The sequence below is a fragment of the Thunnus thynnus genome, chromosome 9 (genome assembly GCF_963924715.1).
Source record: "Thunnus thynnus chromosome 9, fThuThy2.1, whole genome shotgun sequence".
Lineage (NCBI taxonomy): Eukaryota > Metazoa > Chordata > Actinopteri > Scombriformes > Scombridae > Thunnus > Thunnus thynnus.
The window spans coordinates 33824685-33837580 of NC_089525.1; the positions used below are offsets into that span (position 1 = coordinate 33824685).

The following is a 12896-nucleotide window of genomic DNA, read 5'->3' on the forward strand; positions in this document are numbered from 1 at the left end:
CAATAATTTCCAGAATGACCACCAGCTCACTCATTAGAGCGCCTGAATATAGAGATTGAGACCAGAATGACTCGTTGGAAACAATGATTGACTCCGTATTTCTAGACAGAAGTTGAGTCAGTCAGAGCATCTAGTGCCGTTGGTAGGATTGTACTTTAAAGAAGACATATTGAGCGTTTAATAGTTTCCTGTTATTTATATCCTGTTCTGATGTCTGATGTCAAACATGCTCAAAGTTCAGGAACTTGAGGTGAACGTATGTAGAAATGCTGCCTGCAAGTCAAGAGTCAGGGCTTCAACCTGCCTGACGCTTCGTTTCCTTGCTGACGAGATGACGTCGGCGCTTTCACCAAGTGCTGCTCATGGGGGAATTGTTGGGTCTCTGTAAATTAAAGAGTACGGTCTTGACCTGTGAAAAGTGCCTTGAGATGACTTTTGTTGTGATTTGGCGCTATATAAATAAAAATTGATTGATTGATTGATTGATTGATTGTTGCACATGCTCATAAACAGCCGTCCGTTCTGTAGCCTTGGTTGCTATGGTGGTTGCTGTGGTGGTTGCTGAGGTGGTTGCTAAGGTGTTTCCATGTGTTGTTCAGCTCCAACATGTACGGATGGATTTGAGAAGTTGACATTTGGAGTAAAGAAGGAGAAGAAGAAGTGAAATCCTGCTACTATAGTTTGTTTACGTAGCCTCCGGAGCCGGAGGAAGCTTCCTGAAAGCTGACCAATCAGAACAGAGTGGGCTCATCAGGAGGCGGGGCCTTAAAGAGACAGGAGCTAAAACGGCCTGTTTCAGACAGAGGCTGAACTGAGGGGCTGCATAAAGGACCAGTAGAAGATAAATAAGGAGTTTTTAACTGGAAATCATGCAAAGATATTCCAGTAGAGCCCCAGAATATTAATATAGAGCTGGAAATGTACAGAATATGTCATCTTTAAGTTACTTCCACATTTGCTGTAGCCTCAAGACATGGTAGTTACCGCTCGGAGAGGACGATACCAGAGTGTTTCATGACGTTTGCTTTCTTTTTTTTTGTTTTTAAATTATTTTTTTTTTGCCTTTATTGGACAGCAGGCAGCAGAGAGGCAGACAGGAAACAAGGAGAGAGAGATAGAGATAGAGATGAGCACCAGGCTGCTCCATGATGTTTACTTTCTAAAACAGAAATAAATAATCATCAGCAGGTCGTCTACTAGAGTTTTCAGTCTGCTTTTCCTCTTCTGCGTTTCTTCTTTTCATTCACTCGTTATAATCTGACTGAAACAGCAGAGTCACGCAACAGTAAATACAAAAAACAACAGAATCACAATGTTGTTGTTGTTTCCTCATGTGTGAAAACGGAGTTTCAAATGTCTCCACTTCTCTTTTAATCTGTCACGGGGTCTCATTTGCCTAATTTCCACACTTCTTCAGATGTGGTGGAAACACAGACAAGAATGAGCTGAAACAACCTTCATTCAGGCTGCTCGCATCTCCTGAAGTCTGCTCAGAGGAGGAAGTTGAATTAATTAATGTTAAAATTCCAAGTTCATTCCTGACAGAAGCCAGTCGCTGTGTTTAGCCGCTGCAGCTCAGTCTGTCGAATGTATACAGCAGCTTAAATTTCACGTCATGTTGTTTCTGTTGATGTTTAGTTTGGAGTCTGACGCTCCCACATGTTCCGACCAAACCAGAGAAAACGGGAAATCCCCAGATTCCTGCTGCTGCAGCCCGTCTGCTTGCCTCTGCTCAATGCCTTCGCTGCACTTTACTTATAATAAAACCATAAAGTTCAATAGAAATGATCCACATTTTTTAACACCTCAACAAATGTTCATCTTAAGTGTTGAGAAAACATCCTGCCAGTGACGTGAGATCATTCATTTTCTCAGAGTTGTCTAGAAAAAAAGGGCTTGAAAAGAAATAAAAAAGGGGGAATTCTTCTTTATTTTTGGATCATTTTGTTTAGCAGTAACAGTATTTTAATAAGAGGCAGGTTGTTAGTATGAACTGGACACATTTGATGTGGATGATTCACCTGGAAATTACCTGGATGATGATGATGATGATGATGATGACGATGATGAAACATTTTGGCTGAATTTTCTTGGATAAAAGAAATAAAAACATAAAAATGATGCGGTGGAGATAACGAGCTGCAGCAAGCAAAACAAATCTTTTTTTATATATATTCGTTTTAAACAATTCAAAGAATTTAACGGCCCGATAAGATGGAAATGTGTCTGTCAGGTATCAGACGAGATCATCAGAACAAACCAGGAAAGCTTAGTGTGCGTCTGTGTTTATTCTCTGGGCCGTGTCGGATAGATGCTGCCTGCACGTTGTTTGCATGCCGAGGCTGCAGAGTGGGAAAACCCCTCCTGTTATTCTGGTTGGACCAGTGGGATGATGATGATGATGATGATGATGATGATGAGAGGACGTCACTCGCAGCAGGGAAAACAAAAACAATCGGAAATATGCGAAAATCTGATAAATTATTAGTTTTCTGCAGAGGTTTTTTTGAGCTGATGACGCTTCATAGTTCTGTAACTAACGACTGTTTTCATTATTGATTCATCTGTTGATTATTTTCTCCATTAATGGATTAGTCGTTTGGTCCATAAAATGTCAGAAAATGGTGAAAAACCAGAAAATCATCACATTTAAGGAGCTGGAATAAGAGAAAATGGACATTTTTTTTCTTAAAAAATCAATATAGTCGGCGATTAGTTGATCAATGTGTAGAAAAATGATGCAAGAACTAGATTTACATGAAATATACTTAAATATATATAAACTACAGTGACTTCTGGAGAGAATTTTACTTCCACATCTAAAAAAACCAAACAAACAGGAAGTGATGTAACAGAAGGGAGAGCGTTCCAGTTAACCAGTAAGAAATGAATTTATATCAAGGTCAGTTCTAACATTGAAGAGGTTGTAAATGTTTATTGATACGTGTGTGATGGACCGCAGCCTTATTATGATGAAACCAGGAACAGACTGGATGAACTCAGAGGAGAACCAGTGGAGGACTGGGCAGGTGTCTTACTGAGTGACTGGTGTTAGCTTATAGATATAGACATATATATGTATATGTGGGCGTTAGCTGACGATATCTAACACAGTAAAGTCTTCTATCGTGTATCAGGCTTTAATAAAACTATTACCGTTCATCTAATACAACAGGACTGTTAATATTTAACCATAACAGAAACTAACGAGCAGCTTGTATCAGTGGTAATAAGTCGACGCTACGTCTTACAGGACGCTGCTGTTACTGCAGGACAGTTTTAAATAAGACAACAGACGACGTTAATAACAGTAATAACAGTAACAACCAGGTGTATTAAGTGTTTATGCTGTTTAGAGCAGCTTCATAATTATCAGATAGTGCATTAATGGATAGCTAATACCAATAACAAACCTATATAAATAAAAACTAAAAGTTTATTGTAATATTCTCCAGCTGCATTGCTAAAATAAAGCACATTATGTAACAGAAATATAAACCAGAGTTTAATCCCACCACTAACATTCACAACACTAACTTGGAACTGGTGTTAACTGGTGTTAAATCTGCTATATATATATATATATATATATATATATATATATATCTGACTAGAATCAGGTAAAACATAGTGAGTGTAAGTTTTTAAATGATGTCAAACACCAGTTTATCCTTTAAAACCACCAGAAAACACAAAGCTTCATCACAGACGGTGACACATTAAAGGAAAAACCAACATAAAGATGTTTGACCACCAGAACATCTTCACAGCTCCTCCTTATTGATCCTACAGTCTCTGAACTCTTCATCATTCTTCAGAAAGATCTTTCTCATGTGGTGGTGATGATGATGATGATGATGATGGAGAGCGCTGTCTAACACGTCAGCTGGGTTGAGATGTGGTGACTGTGAAGGTCATAACGTATGATTCATTTAATCCTCATCAAACTCATTGATCGGCGTCATGGAAGAGACCACTCCCATCAGGATAAAGCTGATCACTCACTAATACTCTGTATTGATTAGCAGTGACTAGATAGACAACATCACTCAAACATTCATCAGCTTCATTTCCCCCCAATTTTCATATAAATCTGTTAGCAGATTTCAAATATAAATAAAAAATAAACAATAAAGAGATGAGTCAGTGTGAAACTGAAAACGTAAACTCTCGGTAAATATGAGTATGAATTGTAGAATTAATATGACTTGTAATTATGTCAAACTGCAAAGTGAGAACCGCAACATCCGTGCCGGGTTTCACACTGATGTCCTGCGTTAAACTGTCGACTCCCTCGTGTTCGCTGATCCGGTGCAGCGGAGGAGGATGGCGTCATCCTCCCTCAGAGACTCTGTCAGGGTTGATGCACATGCAGGGAGAGATAATATTTAATACGTGCACCGACCCGGATAATGAATTCGATTTAACGACCTCCACTGCCTCTCCTTCATGTCTGCATCCAGAGACCAGTTTCACAACACAAACAATACAAACTTAAACTAAACTACACACCAACAGCCAGACATTAAGGAAATAGTTTCAACCTAGTTAAACTTAATGTCTAACTGCGTGTTGTGATGAATACCCGCACGGCCAATAGAAACGAGGCAGCCGGCCAGGCAGCTGATGTCTGAACACAAGTTTATGTTTGTATCGAGACCTTTGGAGTATCAGGTGTGTTTTAACAGTCAGGTGGCTTGTTAAGTAGGTAATATGTGCAGCCTGTATGATAAACATAGTTTAGGTTTGTTATGTGGTTTATATACTAGAAGACTTCCTGAACACCTGGCCAGATGTGAGCTGAACCCAGCGGCCAGAGAAGAGTTCAGTTTGTCGTCCTGTTAAATCTGTTCAAAGAAAGTTAAAGATAAAACATAAAGTTGTGTTTAGCTGCTAAAAACCTGAATCTGTCAGTAAATATCAGATAAAACAGGTTTCATTTCATTTCTGCCTCTCTGTGTGGATGTTTCATTATGTGTTATTAACAGTACTCTATGACCTTTGACCTCTCTGACCCTTTTATTGCTGGCTGCTTGTGCTGATTTTAAAAATAGAAGTTTATGTTGTCAGTCAGCAGGAACAGATTTCAGTAACATGTTGAACCAAAGAACATGTGATCAGTTTCTACTGAAGGTCAAAAGATTATTAAAAAGAATTTCTCAACACTGCGAGAGGGAATAATTCTCATGACCTCCTGGCTCTTGATTCTGATGGTTTTGAAGCAGATCTGGATCCAAACTCCAAATAAAACAAAGTCACAGCAGAAGAGAGTTTTGGGTTAAAGAAGCTTCTTGAAGAGACTTCTGCTGGTCTGGACCTGTTCAGGTTTATAGTAGCTGTCTCTCACACACACACACACACACACACACACACACACACACACACACACACACACACACACACATACGCATAAACACACACACACACGCTGTGTTTCATGTCTGTTGGGAATTTCCTCTCCACAACACCCACGTGTAATTACAAGGAAGTGAGGTTGCGTCACAAACAGGAAAGGTGTTGAGATGAAAGCTCGACATCCAGAGGTGTAACATCTGCGTTAACGCCGACCTCGGCCCACGTTCACATATTAAAACCCTTTGTACTACTTCACATTCACACACATCAGTACGGCTGCAGATCGCTGACATGTTGAGGGTGATGGTGAGTCTGAAATCAGGTCAGGAGAAGTTGAAAAGTCAAACTGAGACAACTTCAACCCACCTCCTCCGCTCATATCAATGCATCTGGTCTCACCTGGTATTACTCTTTGTTCCTGTCTCACTTTGATTTGGGGGATAATTATGCTCTTAGTGTTGGAACTACAGTTCCCATGATGCTCTGGGGGATGTAAACAGAAAGTATAACGTTGCTGTGGATGCAGTGAGTGAGCTGTAGATGTATGTGTTTACATTTAGTCTCCGTTAACTATCACTGATTACTGGAGACAACTTCAACATGTTTCTAAGTGCATTTATATATATATATATATATATATATATATATATATTATAATGATATCTGCAGGTAGTGTAAGTCACACTGGATCTAAAACTGTCATGAAGGTGGGTGAGTGGAGCAGGTGGACCCAAATGCAGAGACGGCAGGCAGGTTGGACACGATGCTGAATATTTAATGAATGAAGTCAAAAGTGCCAGGAGACACTGGGACCAGGAACAAAGACCATAAACACAGAAAAAAACAAGACCAAACTGAAAACTGGACGATAAATACACACGGTGTGATTGCAGACTAGACACAGGTGAAACACATGAGGTGACCAAACACAAGAGTGAGAGGAGGTGCACATAAACACACGAGGGAAACAGAGAAAAACCAAAACCAGGCAACATAAATGACATAAACACTGAAAACTCAAGAGAACAAAATACACAAAGAGTCCAGAAACCACAGATAAAGTCCCGGTAGGACGTGACATGAATGATGTGTATCATGTTTGTGTTCAGATTTAACTAAGAGGGAGTTTGATGCAAATTGTGGCTCATTTATATTTAAATGTAAAGATAAATAAACTATGTGTGTGTATGAACAGGATATGAATGCACAGTTAACAACCACAACAACAATCTAAAATCAAATCGATCAATAAAACAAGAAAAAGCAAAACAAATATAAAAATCTGAAAATTGAAATAACTTGACGTATAAAACAGTCGACAATAAGAACTGAAAAACAAAAACAAGATTGTCGGAATAGAAAAGAAATAATCAATTATTCAGGGACGTTTCAGTGAGAGGAAACGTGATCACATTAACACTCGGAAGCTGCCCAGTACAACCAGTCTGACCAGCTGGGGTTAATGGTCTGGGACAAGCGCTGCAGAACCATCCTGCTGGTCTGGGGATCAAACAGACGACCTTCCGGCCTTCGCTGCCCCACATGTCTGCATCTGATGCTCCAGCAGTCAGTTCTCACCTCACTGACATGTGATCAGCTCTGAGATTCCTGCTGATGCAGCAGTTTTACTGCATCAGGATCAATCAGACTGATCGATTGATCAACAGTAGCTCACTGACAAACACCGACACCTTCCGCTGCAGACTCCACCCGGCTCCTTCAACCTGCTGGGAGTGTCAGATACTACAAATATTTAGCGTGTGCGAGTGAGTCAGGAAACCGTCAGACGCCAAACACTCGCTGTGTTTCTAGGAACTGGGTTTTTTTTTCCCGTCAGAGCGACTTGATTGGCTGACAGAACCGGGAGGAGGAAGTGGGCTTGTGTTTATTTACTGCGGCCGTTGCAACGTCCCTGCAGGCAAAATACCCACAGTGACATGATGATTTGTAACACACACACAGAAACAGCAGCACAGTATTTTTCAAAGTCTGATTTCCTTTATGTAAAACAGCACAGTAACGATGCAAATGATGAGATAACATCTTGATTCATCTCACAGACCAAAAAAGATCATAAAAAAAGATAAAAATGTTAAATAAATAAACAGAAAAGAAGCGTCTTTCACATTTAATCTTCAAACTGCCTCTTTAAGGAATATTAAATGATATAAAAGTAGTTTGGAAGCAGTTAAACTGTTTCTATGTCTCCTTCCTCATTCATTTTCTGTTTCTGCAAGTTTCCATTGTTCCAGCTGATGTTTTATAGTTCAGGACACGAACTGTTGAATCTGATGAGGAAACTCTGAGCCTCACTGAACTGATCTGTAATCAGATTTTTCTGTGTGTTTGATCATCTGTATTTATGAAGCTAAATGTGTCTGAATGGAAGCCTTTACACGTAGAGAAAATGTGAATTATCAGGAGAAAATTAGTCATATTATAAACAGACAGATCATCACAGAACAGTCACTATTCATTCATTCATCACTCTGACAACTGCTTGTTAGTGTTATTAGGGACCGAGGACTACTGTTTTACAGGGCGAGGACCCTGTTTGTTTGTTTGTTTGTATGTTTCTTTATTATTATGCCACTTAAACCCTAAATTTGACCCCCTAAACATGCTCAAAAACTCACCAAATTTGGCACGCACATCAGGTCTGGTGAAAAATTTGATAAAATGTAAAAATTAACCCCTAAAGTGCCAAAATGTGCTCTCTAGCGCCACCTATGTAACTAAAATGGCTGCCACAGCCCGTAGGAATGTCGTAGAGAGATCAAACCAAAACTCAATTATTCGTCTCATCAAGACCAACAAATCATACGCTGACACCCCTGACCTAAATCCAACAGGAAGTCCACAATTAGCCTTTCAAAATAAGACTTTGCCCCAATTCTGAACAAATGCTATCTCCTCTGAGGGCGTTAATGGTATCGGCTTCAAACTTAAATAGATGACTTATGACACTGTGCTGAAAAAAAGTTGTTAAAAACTTTGTAATAACTCGAACGGTTTGGATTTTATAAGCCCTGAAAGTTTCAGTGCCACATTACCCCTTACAATGTAAAACAATGGGGAGACAATCTATGGGCATGAACTTTGTGTCAAACAGAGACTTCTGACGTCTAAACTATAAGTCTGACCACTTTCAAACCTGTATCAATGGATTCGCCACGAAATTTCCAAGTAAAACATATGATTTTTAATGTAGGATTTGGCCAAAGTCATGGGATTTATGAGGAGATTTCACCAGAAGCGTACTCTAAAATCCTCCTCTCCAACTGCTCCTGGTGATGTCACTCCCTCAGTGCTGTGAAACATTCCGCAATACACACTCATTATAAAATCACAGGAGGAGCAAGAAAAGACTTTAAAACTCACACTCTAATATCTCAAAAACAATAAAAGATAGAAAAAACATGTAAATTCAAGATTTGTAGGTCAAAGTCTCGTGACTCATTTAAAGTTCAAATGAAGTTTGTATCTAAAACTATGTGGAAGCAGTAAATGTTCAAAAAGGTGTGAGTTCGCTCACACTCTCCTTTCAAATATATGAGTATTTTTCTGTGTCCAGCTGCAGTTACTTATTGTCTCTACACACCTGACAGTACACATGTCAATCAAACTCCCGACGGGCCAGAGAGCGAGATCCCGACCAACGCTGCTTGCAGTTTTAATTTTTTACTGGTTTTCATATTTTTACACATAAAATAAAGACATAAAAAGTAAAGGAAAACGGGTGGTAAAAAAAACAGAAAAAGACAGTTATATGTAGTTGATTAGTTCATCATTCTTATTTGAATGATCCATAATCAATTTTTGAAATCCAGAGATTGATCTTTAATCAGTAAACATGTTGTCAATGGTTCAGTTAGAGCAGTGTGATGACTCAAATCTGTTTTATTACAATGTGCACAAAAAGCTCATCTTTAGTTAAACAGTAGGTTAGATGCTAGCTGCTAGCTGCTATATTAGCTGCTCAGGGTCACGATGGTCACGTAAACGGTGACGTGAACAGTTTCGGTCTGTGGAGCCGCCGTAGTTTACGGGACTGTTGTGACTCAGGATGGTCAGCTGATCACATCTACGAGGGCATCAGACAGAATAAAGACTCCACACACACACACTGATGTGAGCTCTCGGTTTGTGTCTGTTAACGAGATGTTATCTCTGACTACGAGATGTGAAACCGTGGAAGTCACTTCAGGTTCTGCTGTCTGTGATCATTACTTTTTATTAAATTGAAACAGCAGGTCCGTGTGTCGCTTTTATTTTGTTAAAATGTGCATCATAATGAAGCCTTTGCACGTGTGATGCAGGTGTTTTATTATTATTCTTGATCAACTGTTTTGCACATGAAGGCCTAAAAAAATACAGATGTGTCATGTTTTTGTATTTGCATGTTTTGGAAGTTAGAACATTTCAGTTCAAACACGACTCCAACAGGATGATCTTCCCGTCCAGCTACATGGTGTGAATGTGACACTGGAGGTTCTGATAGTCAGAAAAATAGCCAGATTCATTAAGCTCTGACACTAACGAGTCTCTATCAAACCTTCTCATCTCTCCTCACTCTTTTCTGAAAATAAAAGTTCAATAGACAACATTCAGGTAGCAGCTTCTCATGTTTATCTGAGCATCAATGATTAGACCACATCGATAAATATAGATCATGTAAAGGTTTAAGATGTAAATAAGGGGAAGGAGGTCTGGTGTGAAAAGACTAAATTAACTGCTTGAACTATTAGATGAAGTGAAGAGGTTCGACTGGACAGATTGAGGTTTCTGAGCTCATTCTGAGCTCCACAGATGAGTCAGTCCGACCTCACAGAGGCAGACTTGACTACATGTAGCTCTTCATGGGGTTTTTGTGTCCCTCAGTGTTTCTCTGCCGCGGTTCAGAGACACTTTCTCCATGCAGGCAGAGATGAGTCACCGCTGGCCTCCGTTAAACCGACACCAACCATCACAGAGCCGAGACGCTCGGGGTCGACTCTTCATGACCTCGTCTTATCTGAACAACTCCGACTGTTTCAACAGTGCTTTACTGCAGTAAAAGTACTGCAATGTAAAAAATACTCCATTACAAGTAAAAGTCCTGCATGAAAAACCCTCCTACAGTAAAAGTACATAAGTATTATGAGCTTGATGTAGTTCAAGTATTGCAGTATTTTATTATATATGACATCATTAGATCATTTAAAATGTACTTAGTTACTTTCCACACTATGATTATTGTAGGTAAAAATATCACAGTTAAAGTTATTATTGCAATAATCATCAAAGTTTCCTCAAATTCTACTTTTAGTGCTAAAATATAGTGAAATGATTTTATAGACTGAACAGTCTGTATGTTGCACAGCGTCTCTTATGTGTTAACAAATTTATTAACACATACAGACCGTAATAGACTTTATCTGCCGTGTGTCCAGTAATAATAAACAGAAAAGATACACACAATTAACAGATAATAAAAGATGTACATAGTAAAAAGTTTAGAGTGTGTAAAGTGTGTGTTTGTGTGTGTGTTTGTGGTTGGGTGGGGGTGTTGGGGTGGTGGGGGGGGGCATATTTCACACCATCTTTGATGTCTTTTGTAAGTAGTCTGACAGCTTTTGGGAAAAAACTGTTGTAGAAGCGTTTCCTGTCTGATGCTCTGTGGTCTCTGGTGTCTCAGCTGGTGTGAACAGAAGCTCCAGCAGGATGATGTGGGTCTCTGGGACTGCCCCCCCCCCCCCCCCCCCCCCCCCCCCCTCCAAGTTTGTTCCTGCAGCAGTGGGTGAACAGAGTGTCATGGAGGGGAGCTGTGTGGTTGCTATGATGATGATGATGATGATGTAGGCGTGGCTGAGAGGCTGACGGCTCAGCTGATGTAACTGTGCCGTCTTGTTTACTGTCCAGCTCAGGTTTGTTGGTGACTACCTTTAATCCACAGAGGTTGCAGACGGAAATCCAGGATTAGCTTCTTGGTCTTGTCAGTGTCGAGGACAACAACAAGACCGTCTTCCTCCCCGTAGTCGAGTGTCTCATCCACCAGCTGCCTGTAGCGTGATTCATTGTTTCCCTTGATAAGTCCTAGGATGGTTGTGTCATCAGATGGGGGTTATCAAAGCAGGCGTAAATCTGTCTGGCAGGGTGATGTCTGCAGTGGTGACTGTGTGTTTCCCCTGACAGCCTGTAGCTTTTACTGTTACACCCAACAGGCAGAGCTGGAGCTCACCAGAGAAGAAGAACACCTGTGATGTTGACGCAGGTCAAAATCAGCTCTTTGTGTCACTGAACAGAGTAGAAAGCTGCTTCCTTCCTTGCGGCTAACTGCTAATAAAGGCAGGAGAGCTGCTCTGTGTTCATGGTTTCCCTTGGAAACGACGATAATCACGGTAATGACGGTGATGGAAACGGTTGGCGGTATTGATACTGTTGAATGTTTCACTGTGGTGTAACGGCACGTCTCTACTGTAGCGTCAGCCAGCGTGTGTTTGAGTCAGATGTGTCATTAGTGGGCGGTAACTAAAAAAAAAACAAGTTTTAATTCATTTTTACATCATGTGCATCATTCAAAGTGAATGATTGACAGGTGCTCTCCTCCAATGAACAGTCAGTATTTGAGGCTAAACGAGCGTCATGTTTCCTGTCAGATCCGTCTGAAGACGTCTCATGAAGGTAGTGAGCTCATCCTCATCCAGACGTATTAAGTAGTGTTAATATTCATCGTGGTGTTCGTGTGTTGCAGGTCTGTAATTACCAGGGTCCGGCCCGGGTGGTGGTTCAGCTGGTGACGGCGCTGACGCCCCACCCTCAGCTGCACGCTCACAGTCTGGTGGGAAAACAGTGCGACAAGGGAATCTGCATCGCCGACCTGCAGCCCAAAGACTCCAGCATCAGGTCTGCACCACACACACACACACACACACACACACACACACACACACACACACACAGTATAAATACAGTAGGACCAGCAGACTCACAGGTGTTTGTTTTGTGCCCGTCAGTTTTCCCAACCTGGGGATCCTCCATGTGACGAAGAAGAACGTGGCGAAGACTCTGGAGGAGAGGATGATCGAGGCCCTGAGGATGGGATACAACTGCGGCGTCTCCATCCACCCCGAGATCGACGCCCAGCAGGGGGAGGTCCGAGTCCCCCGAGACCTCACGGGTCAGTCCTACATGCCGTGTTTGTCTGTAGATAAACGCTCCTGTGTGTCTCTCAGTCTTCATCAAATTTAAATCTTCATCCCCCCCCTGCAGACCACCAGCGCGGCGTGATCAGCAGCGCGGCGTCCCTGCAGGCTAAAGAGATGGACCTCAGCGTGGTTCGACTCATGTTCACGGCGTTCCTCCCCGACAGTGACGGAGGTTTCTCCAGACGACTGGAGCCCGTCGTGTCGGAGCCGATCTACGACAGCAGTGAGTCCAAACACACATCTATACAATCTGTCTCCATGACAACCGGAGGATACTGATGCAGCTCCTCCTCTTCCTCCTGCTGCTGCTACTCTCTGAATAAAACACGCTTCATATTTTCAACTTGTGCCACT

The 12896-nt window shown here is 41.2% G+C and overlaps 1 protein-coding gene across 1 annotated transcript in view; it reads left to right on the forward strand.

Annotated features, from left to right (window-relative positions):
- nfkb1 (nuclear factor of kappa light polypeptide gene enhancer in B-cells 1) overlaps positions 1–12896 on the forward strand; it is a 49523-nt gene that overhangs the window by 14970 nt on the left and 21657 nt on the right. The window contains exons 6-8 of the mRNA XM_067598217.1: positions 12089–12240; positions 12351–12514; positions 12607–12765. Coding sequence (XP_067454318.1) covers positions 12089–12240; positions 12351–12514; positions 12607–12765 — 475 coding nt within the window. The remainder of the gene's footprint in view (positions 1–12088; positions 12241–12350; positions 12515–12606; positions 12766–12896) is intronic.